The sequence below is a fragment of the Phocoena sinus genome, chromosome 3, assembly GCF_008692025.1.
Source record: "Phocoena sinus isolate mPhoSin1 chromosome 3, mPhoSin1.pri, whole genome shotgun sequence".
Lineage (NCBI taxonomy): Eukaryota > Metazoa > Chordata > Mammalia > Artiodactyla > Phocoenidae > Phocoena > Phocoena sinus.
The window spans coordinates 67,177,700-67,195,687 of record NC_045765.1 but is presented as its reverse complement, the minus strand read 5'-3'; the positions used below and the strand labels follow the sequence as shown (position 1 = coordinate 67,195,687).

Here is a 17,988-nt window from a genome sequence, read left to right as displayed (position 1 = left end):
ATGTCCAGGAGTGGGATTGCTGGATCATATGGTAATTCTATTTTTAGTTTTTTAAGGAACCTCCATGCTGTTCTCCATAGTGGCTGTATCAATTTACATTCCCACCAACAGTGCAAGAGGGTTCCCTTTTCAACGCACCCTCTCCTGCATTTATTGTTTGTAGATTTTTTGATGAAGGAATGTATATTGTGAATAAAGGGTGGAATGAATAGAAATGCTATCACCCCATTTTGTGAGCTCTTTGGAATCAGACCTCCACTTGTTGGAGGTGAAGCAGTTATTTATGGCCTGTTGAATGACTAAGTATTTACCTCTTGCTCAGATAGCTTCCCTAGAAACACTTCCTTTGGTGTGAGCAACTTGGATTTACTACCAGGGCAACACCTTCCTTCCAACACCCACGTTGCCTCTTGGCTCGGTCCTCATGGGCAGGTGTTAGTAAGCAGCATTTTGTTTTGCTTCTAATAAGAGCACAGCCTCTGAAAAGCATAGGCTGAATGTACCACACATTGTAACTGTCCCTTACAAGTGTTCTTATAGGGAAGATCTGAAACTGTGGGAGTCTTAAGGATCAGGAAGACGAAGACTGCTTTTTCTCATAATCGTGCAGGGCCACACCTATGTTTTCCATCTGAAGGAGGGGCAGCCAGTTCCTGGGCAAGGTCAAAATAGACCAAGTCTCTCTCATTGCATGGCGTTACACTCACTGGGGATCTGTTATGGCCATCTCTGGGGGCTGTGGAAGGTGTTGCCATGACACTGCCTGCTGCTAGCCGAGTTTGGGAACAGCATTTCCAATAAGTACCTTACATGAGTTTAACCAAGCCTGGAACACCGTTTAGAACACCACTTGCTAACATGTGGCTCATATCTGTGCCTGTCGGTGAACAATGACTACAACTAGCTGTGTTCAATCGCAGTTGTTAGCAGAGCTAATTACAGTAGTCTTGGGTGGGAGGAATCCTAGAAGATACCTCTAAGGGACTTCTATCACTGCAATGCTCCAATGAGCATTGTGGTGCATGTCTCTTTTTGAATTATAGTTTTCTCAGGGTATATGCCCAGTAGTGGGATTGCTGGATCATATGGTAGTTCTATTTTTAGTTTTTTAAGGAACCTCCATGCTGTTTTCCATAGTGGCTGTATCAATTTACATTCCCACCAACAATGCAAGGGGGTTCCCTTTTCTCCACACCCTCTCCCGCATTTATTGTTTGTAGATTTTTTTGATGAAGGAATGTACATTCAAACTTTGGCTTTGTAGGTAAGCAATGGAAACAGGCCCCTTGGGGAACCTTTAAACAACAGTTCTCTGCAACCCTGAACAGGGATCCATCTTCACTCCACAGTTGGTGAGGGATCATGTTCAAAAGAGAACCACCAAAGGGAAAAGGAGGAAAGGGACGCTTAAAGTCAGTAGGGTAAATTTTCTGGATTAAATGAGAGCAGAACTGGGTATTCTTCCTTGGGATGCCTTTTACTCACTGCAGGACCTGATGGAGGCCACTTCCCCTTTCTGGGCCTCACTGTTCTCATCTCAAAAATAAGGATAACAATTGTGGCCCTATTTATATCCCAGGATTTCTGAAAGGAAAAAGTAAAATATATATATATATATAAATAAAAGTTGGGGGAACATATAGAAAACGCGATATAACTCTAGGTAGTGTAACTATTATTTCCTATTGCTTGTTCCACATTTTACTTATAAATGATGAAAAGGAACAAGGAAAAAAAGTCTGGGCTGTTGTAGAATCTCAGACTACATTTTCTGATGCCTCTGAGTGATCCTGTGGTTTGCTCGTCTTAAGTCTTCCCTCTCCCCCAGTGCACTGATTCTGGTGTAAACTCATCTCCAGTTTGAGGGGTGGAGAAGACCTCAGGAATCTAAAGAGGCAAAGGCCCTGCAGTCATCTGGTCTTGAATCTTAATGTCACCTGCTGAAGCCCAAGTCCCAAAGGCTTCCTCTCTCCCCTCACTGAGACACCCGATTTGGGAGGACGTCAGCTATGAATGAGTCACACAGTCAAACTGGGGCTTCAGGGGATACCTCCAGGATAGAACCAAAAAGAATTTGTAATGTGCTCTGAATGTGTCTCAGTCTGGGTCTCTAACTACAGTCTTGTTCTTGCTGAAAATCACAGCACACTTCAAACCAAGCAAGGCAGGTCTACTTATCTGATGCTGCTGTCAGTGATAGACTAGGATCATATTATGGATTTGGCAGGGAGGAAAAAGATTTATTTCCAAGATTTGAAGATTTATCTTTTCCACATATGCAAAACCAGTTGGAGCATTAAAAAATATCAGTGAAAAGTGATCATGTTTTGTGAGCAGGAGGAACCATTCTTGACTTCAGAATTATACAGAAAAATTTTAAGGATCCCAAATTCATGGTTTAAAAAAAAAAAGATTTGATGATAAGATACCAGCAGGATTATCAGACTCTTAACTGCCCCCTTATGGTGAGGTGCTGTCTCCATTTAAATGAATGTCTTACATTGAATGCTTAAATTTCCCCCTTTCTTTTTTTCTCCTCCCCATCATTTAGCTTTTTTCTATGTTCAGCATAACTAAAAAGTCTAAATAGGGAATTGCATATAATTGTAGGCTCTGCACCATTAGCAAAGTGATGCTTCTTTCTAAGTATTTGTAATCATCTATTCCACTCTTCCTTCCTCCTCCTGGAAAATTTACTTGGAGTGATTGTAGTGTCCTTTCTTTCTCTTGAAGGCATCCTTTTGACCTCACTTTGTGTACAGGCTATAAAAAATATCAAGAAATGAAATATTGTATTTTCCATGTAGTCACAATGTACACAAATAGAAAACACCACTTTAAATGAATAGAGCAAAAGGGGGAGCTAATCTCTAAATTGTGTTTTATCTTTCAAAGTTATTTGGTAAGGTAAAGAGATTAAAAAAAATACTTTTGTAACTCAAAGGTCATGATCACCCTGGATGTACGGCCTGCCCCTGCCAGCTAGGAGGTTGTTTTGTGCTATTAGGTGAGAGCTCAATGGCATCCTTTGCCCTCTCAACCTTTATTACTGGCTTAGAGAAATATGACATTGCTAAAAAACTCTAACTTGAAAATGCTTCACAGAGCAGGATACTTGCCACATTCAGGAATCTTGCTAGTTTGCAAGACGGGAGCTGTCATGCAGAACAAAACGCTGATACTAGAAGTCAGCAATCACAATGGGAATAAATACCACAAACTGTGGTTTCCTAATGTCTTAATCTCCCCCAACCTTAAAAGAGTGTTGCTGGCCTTACTTTGAAGATAACTTTACAAAGAAAATGTAGGGACAGGTGGAGTTAATTCCTGAATCTTAGCTCCTCTGGCAGTTCTTCCCCAATTTCTAATGCCTCTTTATTGCTCAGATTATAAATAGATGCCCATTTTTCTTGCCTTGACATTAAGTTCCTGACAAAGAACATACAATAACACCTTCTTTACCTGGTCAAGGAATAAGTTGTCCCGAGTAAGGGAGTTTACCAACTGATAGTTAACCTAGTCCCATGATGCAATCGTATGTTTTAACCCAGTTTTGAGGAAAGTGTTTTTTAATGATTTGTTTCTCTCTCTCTCCTGCTTTGGTGGGCAGAGCATGGACTGACCTTGTTGGGAGGACGTGGGATCACTGCTGGGGTTTTGTACAATGCAATGCTGCAGTAAGGCCATCAGTGTTTCTCAGGGGAGTTGAGTCACACTGGTACATTGTGAGTAGCACAATGAGACCTTAGGCTGAACTTGCCTTTAACTTGTATCCTTTCTACTTCTTCATGTTTCTGAATCATTAAGAAAAGTTCTTCTTAATATGCTGTGTACCCTGTTTCTGAGGGTAGAAAACTTTCCATCAAGAATTGTTCAAATATAACATTTTGGCATGAGGAAGGGATGCCTATGGCTGGATTCTTCTTATTATGTGTAATCTATAGGTTGGCACTGCTCCTATGAGTTGTTCTACATCTTTTGTATGATTTTAATATTTCCCCCCTTTTCCAAAGCTCTATGCTCTAGGCTTTAGAATTCAGAAGTACTGTGGCTTTGGTGGTCATTCTTTTCGAACCTGAAAGGGGAGGTAAAATGTGAAACATCAGTGCCTAAATTAAAGACTGGCCAGATGAGGCCATTCTCTGTTGGCTCTACCTCAGTGGTTTGGCATGGGTTTCTGTGTTGGTGGAGAGATATAAGATCTGTGCCAGATGCAGGACTTTGGCTCACAGTATCAAAGTATTCTGGTCTCTGTGGTGAGCAAGAGTCTTGGGTCTGGTGCATGTCTGCAGACTAGAATGGATTGCCGTGGTTTACTCTTCAGTGTAAGGGTTGCTCTGGAAGCCCCTGAACTCTGCTGCCCAGTTGCTTAGCTCTTCTAAGATAGATTGAAGGTTATGGTACTTGCCCATCACTGCTTACCATTTTGGGGATTTGAGCTAATCAATTAATCAGGTCTTCAGCTCTTCTCTGATGCTTTTTCTTAGAGGGTCAATTGAGGTATGTTTGAAAACTTCCTGGAAGATATGTACCCTGCCATCTCTTCTGAACCCCTCACTCATCATCCACATGCAATTTTCTTTGTCTACATCTTCTTCCCTCTCCCCACCAAAACTGTTCTCAATAAGGTCAAGTTACCTGTTGTATTAGTTTCCTATTGCTGCTGAAACAAATTACCACACACTTGGTGGCTTAAAACTACACAAGTTTATTCTGCGACAGTTCTGTTGGCCAGAAATCTGAGAGCAGTTTCACTGGGCTAAAGTCAAGATGTTGGCAGGGTTTACCCCTTCTGAAGTCTCTAGGGAAGAATCTGTTTCTTTGCCTTTTCTAGCTTCTGTAGGCCACTTGCATTCCTTGGCTCAGGGCCCCTTTCATGCATCACTCCAACCTCTTGCTTCCATTGGCACATTTCCTGCTTCCTCTCTGTAGTCAAATCCTTCTCTTTCTCCCTTTTGTAAGCACACTTGTGGTTCATTTAGAACTCATCTGGATAATCCACAATAACTTCCTCATCTCAAGATTCTTAACTTAATTGCATCTGCAAAGTCCCTTTTCCATATTACATTAACAGGTTCCAGGGATTAGGTACTAGATATTTGGGGGGGGGCATTATTCAACCTACCACAGCATTGATTTCCTAATTTTCATATCCAGTATCTTTTTTTCAGTCCTCATCCTAGCTGGATTGACATTTGATACTGTCAGTTACTCTGGGAAAAACTCCTCCTCTGACCTCAAGATATAGGTTATTTTATTTTGTTATTCTTGTTGCGATGTTTTTATTGTCTGTCTCTCCCTCTAGAATGCAAGCCCCTGAGTAGAGTCCTAGGTTATCTTGTTTCTAAGCTCTATCCCCAGAGCTTAGAATAGTCCCTACTACTATCAAATAATGAAAGAAATTGGATAATACAAATTGGATGAACTCTCCCACTCCTAGGTCTATCACCTTTTATTATTATTTTCCTTCAGTGGCCCCATGCAGTCAAGATTGGTATTCCCTTCAGGACTTGGTCCTAGTCTGCTTTTCTTCTCATCTGCCAGGTAAATGCTGCTCCTACCATATTCTGGGGTCTCTCAAATCTGTACCTCAAGCCCAGACCTCTGATTTGAACTTCCAGCTTTAATCTTTACCTGGATGTCTCACAAGCACAGCCCACCTTTCCCATCTAGATCCAAATACAACCAAAAACTAACCTCACCTTCCTCTTCTATTCACAGGGAATGGGAAGTGCCAAGATTTACTCAATAGCCGTAGCAAGAAGACTGGGAGCCATCTCAGACTTCATGCTTTCTCTCTACTCACTCTTCCCCTACCCACTCCAGTCAGTCATGAAGTTTTGTCAGCCTGACTCCTAAATATCTCTTTCTGTCTAATTCCCATTGCCCTGGTTCAAATCCTTATCACTCCCATGAGTAGGAGTGATGAACTTACCAAACTCTTGACTTCTCTTGAATATGGTAGAATGACACGCTCTTAAATTTTGGGGATGTGTACCAGAGCTGCTGATCATTGCCAGCCATGCTCTCAGGCTCTGCTGAGTGGGCAGTGACTATGATTTGCATACCACATGAGCTTGGTCGCCATAGCTGATTGGGCCAGGGGTGGGTGCCTGATCCAAGGGTGGCTCTTTCTATGGGCTTGATCAGCCAACATATGACTTGGGTGGCTGGTTGTAAAATATAAATTGAGTAAAATTCCTCTTTGAGAGTTTCAGAATAGAGAAGTTGAGAGACTAGGATCACTGTATTGCTGAACAGAAGGGTCAGCAGGAATGGTGGGCATAAGCAAGCTGCGGTTATAAGAAAGCAGATACTGTGGGTAAGGAGGGGAGCCGGTGAGCAAGATGAGAGCAGGAAAAGAAAGAAGCTGAGTCACTGTGAGTAGGGTGCTGCCTCAGTTTCTGTGGTTCTTTTTTAAAAAAAATTTACCATTTATATTTAATAGAATTTTAAAAATTCATATTAATCCAATGCTTTATTTTTCAAGTTTTATTGAGATATAGTTGACATATAGGACTGAATGTTAAAGGTGTACAGCATAATGATTTGACTTACATACATCAAGAAATGATTACCACAGTAAGTTTTGTTGAACATCTATCTTCTCATATAGATACAAAATAAAAGAAAAAGGAAAAAAATTTTTTTCCTTGTGATGAGAACTCTTAGGATTTACTGCCTTAACAACTTTCATACGTAACATACCGCAGTGTTCATTATATTTATTGCGTTGTACATTGCATCCCTTCTGTGGCTCTCTAAGAGTATTTCCTGAGGCCTGGCCCTACTGTAATTCCTATTGTCAGGTTTCTATGAGTCTCTGCATTATTATAAGCAAACAAACAAAATAACCCTCATCTGAGTGAACCCCTGCTTCCTTCAATAAATTGGCCAAAGAGTTATGTGTTCCGGTAAGCCCTTATGATGTTATGATGAGACATCTGGAAGAAAGCAGCACCGTAATCAAGAGCAGCAATATGCAGTCCCAAACTCAATGTTAATTCCACTTCTTTTTAAAGCATTAGCTTAGGAAAAAAAGAGGTGATATCACTATTTCCTTTGGGACTGGGAGAATATTATGAGCTTCTTGTGTCAAAATCAGTCTTTATTTAAAAACAAATCAATCCCTAAACATAATTTTAGAAAGGAAAAGTAATTGCTGCTACAAATATCATAGGAAAATGACTATAATAAGTGACATAACATTGTCTGATGCTTATCAACAGTGGGATAATCACACCACCTTTTTAGATGACATATTTCTAGATAGCTGCCTTTCCGTTTGCCAGCTGTTGGGACCAGATGGATTACTGAAAGTCTCCAGGATTCCTAGTCACATGACCACATTCCTCTCTCAAATAAGAATAATTAAATTCATTGAAGATCTTTAGGTAAAAAACATTAGGCACATGTAATCAATGCTCTGAATATGGAATACAATTAGGAAGCATTTTTATTTTTGTCTCCCACTATCCCTATAAAATGTATTCACTGGGGAGTTTCTCACTCTGTCTAGGATAAAATAAAAACCAGGTAGTGTTAGGGCAGTTTCGAGCATTCTTAGGCAACAGAAAGTCCTTGGTCACTCTAAATACTGTTTAGTGCATCTATTCCCATGTTATATAATGTGGAACTTGGTTGAAAATTAAGTCTTACCCTTATCCCAGTGAGAAGCCACTTGCAGGTGGGCAGCTGTGGAAGGGGAAGGTCTTTCTCTTCTTGCTCCTGGCAGGAGCAAGATCCTTCTGGGGCTGGGGTGGGGCAAGGTGGGAGAAGCAGGGAGGGGCAGGAGTGTGGTCCCTTGAGTGATGAAGTAAGATGGCCTCCAGCTTTCTGGGTCTGAGAAATATTTAAAGCAGACCACATTTCACAGAGACTTTTGCAGGTTCTTTGGAGATTGCACTCATAGCTGGTGTTGTCTCACTTGCCATTTCCTTGATTCAGGCAAATGCGCTCGCCATTTGAGCAGCCGCCTACTTCCTCAACCCCGAGGAGCCAGTCTTGCTCTGCTTCACCTCTTCCGAGGCCTGCCCGCACCCAAGGCTCTCCCCAGCCAGCCCTCTCTCCCGTTTGGCACACGTCAATCCATGAAGATACATACACACACTCCCTTTCTTCCCTTCTTCCTTGGACAAACTCAGGGCAGCAGACTCCCTCCTTCGCTCTGCACCAGAAGTGCTTGCAAGCTATTCTTTCACATGATTTTCCAGAAGGGAGCTAAACCACCATGTTCTTCCTACCCAGAGACATACATTAGGCTTTCTGATGAGTTCCACTCATGTCCCTTTTTCTTGACATTACATGACCTCAAGCTTTTACTTTGGTGGGAGGTGAGAGCACATTTTTCTCTTAAAAAATCCTCCAAATATCCAGCAGTCCTTATGTGATCTAGTATTTCCTTTGGAACGTAGCACCTTGTGTGTCTTGGTGCCTCAGCCAACACTTTAGTTTTAACACCCTGTTAAGTTTGTGGTGGATTTTTGTTTGCTTGTTTGAAATTCTAATGTCAGAAATGTGTTGTTTGGATGAAGTCTGTGTACATCCTACACACCTATGTCCACATGGCTATACTCAAGCAAGAATTGCTCCAAAAAACAAACTTACAGCGTCTCTGGCCGGCCCTGATTTCTGAAGGGAACCAATGGATTCTCTCCTCCTTAGCTCGGCAGACCCTGAAACTCTCTGATCAACAACTCTAGGACACGGCCCACGTAGCTTTCAAGCTGTCTGGAGCAGAAAGAAAGGAACACACAGTGCCAAGATACATAAGAGGGCGATCTTGTCTATGGCCCTCTCACCCCTGATTGTATTGAAGATGTGAATGTCCTGAAGGGCTACTCGGGGGACTTCTGAGCTTAGCAGGCTTGAGGACTAGAAAGACTGAGAAAGGCTAGAATAGAGAGGCCAGATACCTCTGAGGAATCAGGAGACAGAAGGGCTGACTCTGGATGAGGGCAGAAAATAAGGGAGGATACTGCTGCAGGGAAAAAAACCACCTTACCTGAGGTCCCTCACAACGTGAACCGCAATCTTTCTTATCAGTCTCATGTTCTTCACTCCCCTCGCCTTCACTCCAGCTACACAAAGCCACCGACATTTTCTAAATATGCCATTCCCTTCCACACTCTTTTATTTTTCACCTAATTTAAGTCTAATTTTCTATGATGCCTTCCTGCCACTTTCCTCATCTGGCTGCTGTACCATATTTTACATGTCTCAGCTCCAGTTCTCACAGCACTATGTTGTAGTGCTTTATTAACTTTCCTCTCTCCGCTGCCCAAGACAGTGAGTGTCTCTAAGACAAAGACTGTGCCTTATTCATTTTTATACTCCTACCACCTTCAGTGTTGTAGGAACTTCTATTAGTTTTCTACTGCTGTGTAAAAAATTACCATAAACTTAGCAGCTTGAAATAACACACATTTATTATCTCATGGAGTCTGCAGATCAGACGTCTAGGCGTGGTGTGGCTGGATTCTCTGATAAAATTCCCACTGGGCTGAACCCAAGATGTAAGCCAGGGCTGTGATTCTCACCTGGGTTTCATGGTTCTCTTCTAGGATCACTAATTGTTGACAGGATTCATCTCCTTGAAGCTGTAGGACTGAGGGCTCCATTTTCCTGCTGGCTGTTGGCCAGGAACTACTCTCAGCTCCTAGAGGTTGCCCACAGTTTCTTGGCTTGTTGGCAGTTCACAACATGGAAGGAAGCATGTTTGCCTCCTTCCAGGCTAGCTGGAGCACATCTCTTTGATTTCATCTTCTGCAACCAGTGAGAGAGAACACTCTGCTTTTAAAGGGCTCACCTGATTAGACCAGGCCCACCCAGATAATCTTCCTTTTGCCCCATACTGTAACATAATCACAGCAGGGATATTTCATCATATCCATAAGTTCCACCCATATTCAAAGGGGAGGGAATACAAGGGTAATGGTTCATTGGGGTCACCCTAGAATTTTGCCTACCACAGGGCTCAATGAATATTTACAAAATCAAATAAGATGTGTTCCAAAAATTTATAAATTAGAAACAATGGCATTCAATTGTATGATTTTTTTTTCCTATTGTTACTTTGGAGGGCTTTTAAAGTTGTTTCTTAATTTGTGTTGGATCCACAATGGTTAAGAATGCTTTACGTGAGATAACATGAGGGCCCTGCAGAGAACCCAGGTAGTACAAGAAATTTGGGATGGGTGCCAAGACCTGGTCTGATATCTGACTGTCTGTGTGACCTTAGCTAACTTCCTGAAACTCTCTGAATGTCAGAGTCCTCTTCAGGTATAAAATGAGGGGGGCGGGACTAAACAATGTTTAAGGTTGGCTAGCTTTAAAATTCTCTAATTTATAAGACTAACTCATACTGATAAAATTAAAAACTAGCTAAATGAATCACACTATCCAAATTCATTGATATAGTTCTCAAAAGAATTTCATTACAGATGAAATTGCAATGATGCGATTTTAAGAGGAAAAGGCAGTTTTGTTTTTAAATGAATCCATTCCTCTATTGGCTGAACCTGACTAAATACAAATAAGAGTACACAACTACATTTTTATTTTATTTTATTTTATTTTTTTTTTATTCTCAGATGTATTATACTAGGTGAAAGAAGTCAGTCCTGTAAGGCTACATACTACATGACTCCCATATGACATTCTGGAAACAGCAAAAGGCTATGGACATGGAGAACAGATCAGTGGTTGACAAGGGTTTAGGGTAGGGAAGTGGTTAACAACAAAGGAATTCGGAAGGGTGATGATGATAGAACGTTTCCATATCAACTATGGTGGTGGACATATGACTTTCTTCCTTTGTCAATACCCACAGGCCTGCACATCAAAAATGTTAGTGTATATAATTTTTTTTTTTTTTTAAACATCTTTATTGGGGTATAATTGCTTTACAATGGTGTGTTAGCTTCTGCTTTACAACAAAGTGAACCAGCTATACATATACACACGTTCCCACATGTCTTCCCTCTTGCGTCTCCCTCCCTCCCACTCTCCCCATCCCACCCCCCCAGGCCGTCACAAAGCACCGAGCTAATATCCCTGTGCCCTGCGGCCGCTTCCCCCCAGCTATCTACCTTACTACGTTTGTTAGTGTGTATATGTCCATGACTCTCTCTCGCCCTGTCAAAACTCACCCCTCCCCCTCCCCATACCCTCAAGTCCGTTCTCCAGTAGGTCTGCGTCTTTATTCCTATCTTAGCCCTAGGTTCTTCATGACATTTTTTTCCCTTAAATTCCATATATATGTGTTAGCATACGGTATTTGTCTTTTTCTTTCTGACTTACTTCACTCTGTATGACAGACTCTAGGTCTATCCATCTCATTACAAATAGCTCAATTTCATTTCTTTTTAAGGCTGAGTAATATTCCATTGTGTATATGTGCCACATCTTCTTTATCCATTCATCCGATGATGGGCGCTTAGGTTGTTTCCATGTCCTGGCTATTGTAAATAGAGCTGCAATGAACATTTTGGTACATGACTCTTTTTGAATTTTGGTTTTCTCAGGGTATATGCCAAGTAGTGGGATTGCTGGGTCATATGGTAATTCTATTTGTAGTTTTTTAAGGAACCTCCATACTGTTCTCCACAGTGGCTGAACCAATTCACATTCCCACCAGCAGTGCAAGAGTGTCCCCTTTTCTCCACACCCTCTCCAGCATTTATTGTTTCTAGATTTTTTGATGATGGCCATTCTGACTGGTGTGAGATGATATCTCATTGTAGTTTTGATTTGCATTTCTCTAATGATTAATGATGTTGAGCATTCTTTCATGTGTTTGTTGGCATTCTGTATATCTTCTTTGGAGAAATGTCTATTTAGGTCTTCTGCCCATTTTTGGATGGGGTTGTTTGTTTTTTTGTTATTGAGCTGCATGAGCTGCTTGTAAATTTTGGAGATTAATCCTTTGTCAGTTGCTTCATTTGCAAATGTTTTCTCCCATTCTGAGGGTTGTCTTTTGGTCTTGGTTATGGTTTCCTTTGCTGTGCAAAAGCTTTGAAGTTTCATTAGGTCCCATTTGTTTATTTTTGTTTTTATTTCCATTACTCTAGGAGGTGGGTCAGAAAGGATCTTGCTGTGATTTATGTCATAGAGTGTTCTTCCTATGTTTTCTTCTAAGAGTTTGATAGTTTCTGGCCTTACATTTAGGTCTTTAACCCATTTTGAGCTTATTTTTGTGTATGGTGTTAGGGAGTGATCTAATCTCATACTTTTACATGTACCTGTCCAGTTTTCCCAGCACCATTTATTGAAGAGGCTGTCCTTTCTCCACTGTACATTCCTGCCTCCTTTATCAAAGATAAGGTGTCCATATGTGCGTGGGTTTATCTCTGGGCTTTCTATCCTGTTCCACTGATCTATCTTTCTGTTTTTGTGCCAGTACCATACTGTCTTGATTACTGTTGCTTTGTAATATAGTCTGAAGTCAGGGAGCCTTATTCCTCCAGCTCCTTTTTTCGTTCTCAAGATTGCTTTGGCTATTCGGGGTCTTTTGTGTTTCCATACAAATTGCGAAATTTTTTGTTCTAGTTCTGTGAAAAATGCCAGTGGTAGTTTGATAGGGATTGCATTGAATCTGTAGATTGCTTTGGGTAGTAGAGTCATTTTCACAATGTTGATTCTTCCCATCCAAGAACATGGTATATCTCTCCATCTATTTGTATCATCTTTAATTTCTTTCATCAGTGTCTTATAATTTTCTGCATACAGGTCTTTCGTATCCTTAGGTAGGTTTATTCCTAGATATTTTATTCTTTTTGTTGCAATGGTAAATGGGAGTGTTTTCTTGATTTCACTTTCAGATTTTTCATCATTAGTATATAGGAATGCCAGAGATTTCTGTGTATTAATTTTGTATCCTGCTACTTTACCAAATTCATTGATTAGCTCTAGTAGTTTTCTGGTAGCATCTTTAGGATTCTCTATGTATAGTATCATGTCATCTGCAAACAGTGACAGCTTTACTTCTTCTTTTCTCATTTGGGTTCCTTTTATTTCCTTTTCTTCTCTGATTGCTGTGGCTAACACTTCCAAAACTATGTTGAATAAGAGTGGTGAGAGTGGGCAACCTTGTCTTGTTCCTGATCTTAGTGGAAATGCTTTCAGTTTTTCACCATTGAGGATGATGTTTGCTGTGGGCTTGTCATATATGGCTTTTATTATGTTTAGGAAAGTTCCCTCTATGCCTACTTTCTGGAGGGTTTTTATCATAAATGGGTGTTGAATTTTGTCGAAAGCTTTCTCTGCATCTATTGAGATGATCATATGGTTTTTCTCCTTCAATTTGTTAATATGGTTTATCACATTGATAGATTTGCGTATATTGAAGAATCCTTGCATTCCTGGAATAAACCCCACTTGATCATGGTGTATGATCCTTTTAATGTGTTGTTGGATTCTGTTTGCTAGTATTTTGTTGAGGATTTTTGCATCTATGTTCATCAGTGATATTGGCCTGTAGTTTTCTTTCTTTGTGACATCCTTATCTGGTTTTGGTATCAAGGTGATGGTGGCTTCGTAGAAGGAATTTGGGAGTGTTCCTCCCTCTGCTATATTTTGGAAGAGTTTGAGAAGGATAGGTGTTAGCTCTTCTCTAAACGTTTGATAGAATTCACCTGTGAAGCCATCTGGTCCTGGGCTTTTGTTTGTTGGAAGGTTTTTAATCACAGTTTCAATTTCAGTGCTTGTGATTGGTCTGTTCATATTTTCTATTTCTTCCTGATTCAGTCTTGGCAGGTTGTGCATTTCTAAGAATTTGTCCATTTCTTCCAGATTGTCCATTTTATTGGCATAGAGTTGCTTGTAGTAATCTCTCATGATTTTTTTTATTTCTGCAGTGTCAGTTGTTACTTCTCCTTTTTCATTTCTAATTCTATTGATTTGAGTCTTCTCCCTTTTTTTCTTGATGAGTCTGGCTAGTGGTTTATCTATTTTGTTTATCTTCTCAAAGAACCAGCTTTTAGTTTTATTGATCTTTGCTATTGTTTCCTTCATTTCTTTTTCATTTATTTCTGATCTGAGTTTTATGATTTCTTTCCTTCTGCTAGCTTTGGGGTTTTTTTGTTCTTCTTTCTCTAATTGCTTGAGGTGCAAGGTTAGGTTGTTTATTCGAGATGTTTCCTGCTTCTTAAGGTGGGCTTGTATTGCTATAAACTTCCCCCTTAGAACTGCTTTTGCTGCATCCCATAGGTTTTGGGTCGTTGTGTCTCCATTGTCATTTGTTTCTAGGTATTTTTTAATTTCCTCTTTGATTTCTTCAGTGATCACTTCATTATTAAGTAGTGTATTGTTTAGCCTCCATGTGTTTGTATTTTTTACAGATCTTTTCCTGTAATTGATATCTAGTCTCATGGCGTTGTGGTCGGAAAAGATACTTGATACAATTTCAGTTTTCTTAAATTTACCAAGGCTTGATTTGTGACCCAAGATATGATCTATCCTGGAGAATGTTCCATGAGCACTTGAGAAAAATGTGTATTCTGTTGTTTTTGGATGGAGTGTCCTATAAATATCAATTAAGTCCATCTTGTTTAATGTATCATTTAAAGCTTGTGTTTCCTTATTTATTTTCATTTTGGATGATCTGTCCATGGGTGAAAGTGGGGTGTTAAAGTCCCCTACTATGAATGTGTTACTGTTGATCTCCCCTTTTATGGTTGTTAGTATTTGCCTTATGTATTGAGGTGCTCCTATGTTGGGTGCATAAATATTTACAATTGTTATATCTTCTTCTTGGATCGATCCCTTGATCATTATGTAGTGTCCTTCTTTGTCCCTTTTAATAGTCCTTATTTTAAAGTCTATTTTGTCTGATATGAGAATTGCTACTCCAGCTTTCTTTTGGTCTCCATTTGCATGGAATATCTTTTTCCATCCCCTTACTTTCAGTCTGTATGTGCCTCTAGTTCTGAAGTGGGTCTCTTGTAGACAGCATATATAAGGGTCTTGTTTTTGTATCCATTCAGCCAATCTGTGTCTTTTGGTGGGAGCATTTAGTCCATTTACATTTAAGTTAATTATCGATATGTGTGTTCCTATTTCCATTTTATATATTGTTTTGGGTTCGCTACTATAGGTCATTTCCTTCTCTTGTGTTTCGTGTCTAGAGAAGTTCCTTTAGCATTTGTTGTAAAGCTGGTTTGGTGGTGCTGAACTCTCTCAGCTTTTGCTTGTCTGTAAAGGTTTTAATTTCTCCATCAAACGTGAATGAGATCCTTGCTGGGTAGAGTAGTCTTGGTTGCAGGCTATTCTCCTTCATCACTTTCAGTATGTCCTGCCACTCCCTTCTGGCTTGTAGGGTTTCTGCTGAGAGATCAGCTGTTAACCTTATGGGGATTCCCTTGTGTGTTATTTGTTGTTTTTCCCTTGCTGCTTTTAATATGCTTTCTTTGTATTTAATTTTTGACAGTTTGATTAATATGTGTCTTGGCGTGTTTCTCCTTGTATTTATCCTGTATGGGACCCTCTGTGCTTCCTGGACTTGATTAACTATTTCCTTTCCCATATTAGGGAAGTTTTCAACTATAATCTCTTCAAATATTTTCTCAGTCCCTTTCTTTCTTTCTTCTTCTTCTGGAACCCCTATAATTCGAATGTTGGTGCGTTTCATGTTGTCCCAGAGGTCTCTGAGACTGTCCTCAGTTCTTTTCATTCTTTTTTCTTTATTCTGCTCTGCAGTAGTTATTTCCACTACTTTATCTTCCAGGTCACTTATCCGTTCTTCTGCCTCAGTTATTCTGCTATTGATCCTATCTAGAGTGATTTTAATTTCATTTATTGCATTGTTCATCGTTGCTTGTTTCATCTTTAGTTCTTGTAGGTCCTTGTTAACTGTTTCTTGCATTTTGTCCATTCTACTTCCAAGATTTCGGATCATCCTTACTATCATTATTCTGAATTCTTTTTCAGGTAGATTGCCTATTTCCTCTTCATTTGTTAGGTCTGGTGGGTTTTTATCTTGCTCCTTCATCTGCTGTGTGTTTTTCTGTCTTCTCATTTTGCTTATCTTACTGTGTTTGGGGTCTCCTTTTTGCAGGCTGCACTTTCGTAGTTCCCGTTGTTTTTGATGTCTGTCTCCAGTGGCTAAGGTTGTTTCAGTGGGTTGTGTAGGCTTCCTGGTGGAGGGGACTAGTGCCTGTGTTGTGCTGGATGAGGCTGGATCTTGTCTCTCTAGTGGGCAGGTTCACGTCTGGTGGTGTGTTTTGGGGTGTCTGTGGCCTTATTATGATTTTAGGCAGCCTCTCTGCTAATGGGTGGGGTTGTGTTCCTGTTTTGCTAGTTGTTTGGCATAGGTTGTCCAGCACTGTGGCTTGCTGGTCGTTGACTGAAGCTGGGTGCTGGTGTTAAGATGGAGGTCTCTGGGATATTTCCACCGTTTAATATTATGTGGAGCTGGGCGGTCTCTTGTTGACCAGTGTCCTGAAGTTGGCTCTCCTACCTCAGAGGCAGAGCCCTGACTCCTGGCTGGAGCACCAAGAGCCTTTCATCCACACAGCTCAGAATAAAAGGGAGAAAAAGTAGGGAGAATTAGTAGAAGTATGAGTAAAGAAGGAAGGAAAGGAGGAAAGGAAGGAAGGAAGAAAGAAGCAAAGAAGGAAAGAAAGGAGGGAGGGAGGGAGGGAGGGAGGGAGGAAGGAAGGAAGGAGGGAAAGAAGGAAAAAGACAGAAAGAAAGATGATACAGTAAAAATAAAATAAAGTATAATATAGTTATTGAATTAAAAAATATTTAGGAAAAAAAAAAAAAAAGGGACGGATAGAACCTTAGGACAAATGTTGGAAGCAAAGCTATACAGAGAAAATCTTACACAGAAGCATACACATACACCTTCACAAAAAGAGGTAAAGGGGGAAAAATCATAAATCCTGCTCCCTGAGACCACCTCCTCAATTTGGGGTGATTCGTTGTCTAAAGGAGGTAAGGAAGGAAGGAAAGAAAGAAAGAACGAAGGTAAAGTATAATAAAGTTATTACAATTAAACTTAATTATTAAGAAAAAGAATTTTTAAAAAAAAGTCATGGACGGATAGAGCCCTAGGACAAATGGTGGAAGCAAGAGTATACAGAAAAGATCTCACACAGAAGCATACACGTACACATTCACAAAAAGAGGAAAAGGGAAAAAAATCATAGATCTCGCTCCTAAATTCCACCTCTTCAATTTGGGATCATTCCTTGTCTATTCAGGTATTCCACAGATGCAGGGTATATCAAGTTGATTGTGGAGCTTTAATCTGCTGCTTCTGAGGCTGCTGGGAGAGATTTCCCTTTCTCTTCTCTGTTCTCACAGCTCACAGGAGCTCAGCTTTGGATTTGGCCCTGCCTCTGCATGTAGGTCGCTGGAGGGCGTCTGTTCTTCGCTCAGACAGGACGGGGTTAAAGGAGCTGCTGATTCGGGAGCTCCGGCTCACTCAGGCCGGGGGTTGGGGGATGGGGGAAGGAGGGGCACTGCGTGCGGGGCCGGCCTACAGCGGCAGAGGCAGCGTGACGTTGCGGCAGAGGCCGGCGTGATGTTGCACCAGCCTGAGGCCCGCCGTGCGTTGTCCCGGGGAAGTTGTCCCTGGATCCCGGGAACCTGGCAGTGGCGGGCTGCACAGGCTCCGCGGAAGAGGGGCGCGGAGAGTGACCTGTGCTCGCACACAGGCCCCTTGGTGGCGGCAGCAGCAGCCTTAGCGTCTCCCGCCCGTCTCTGGGGTCCGCGGTTTTAGCCGCGGCTCGCGCCCGTCTCGGGGGCTCGCGCCCTCAGCCGCGGCTCGCGCCCGTCTCTGGGGTTTGCGCTTTCAGCCGCGGCTCGCGCCCGTCTCGGGGGCTCGCGCCCTCAGCCGCGGCTCGCGCCCGTCTCTGGGGTTCGCGGTTTTAGCCGCGGCTCGCGCCCGTCTCTGGAGTTCCTTTAAGCAGCGCTCTTAGACCCCTCTCCTCGCGCACCAGGAGACAAAGAGGGAAGAAAAAGTCTCTTGCCTCTTCGGCCGGT

General features: G+C 41.4%; 2 protein-coding genes across 4 annotated transcripts in view; one reads left to right on the top strand and one right to left on the bottom strand.

Moving 5' to 3' along the window:
• The window catches only part of MEGF10 (multiple EGF like domains 10), a 393,852-nt gene that overhangs the window by 11,864 nt on the left and 364,000 nt on the right, over positions 1-17,988 (top strand). The gene's annotated exons all lie outside the window — the stretch shown is intronic.
• C3H5orf63 (chromosome 3 C5orf63 homolog) overlaps positions 7,387-17,988 on the bottom strand; it is a 33,009-nt gene continuing 22,407 nt past the window's right edge. The window contains exon 5 of the mRNA XM_032627813.1: positions 7,387-9,765. Coding sequence (XP_032483704.1) covers positions 9,652-9,765 — 114 coding nt within the window. The 3' untranslated portion in view covers positions 7,387-9,651. The remainder of the gene's footprint in view (positions 9,766-17,988) is intronic.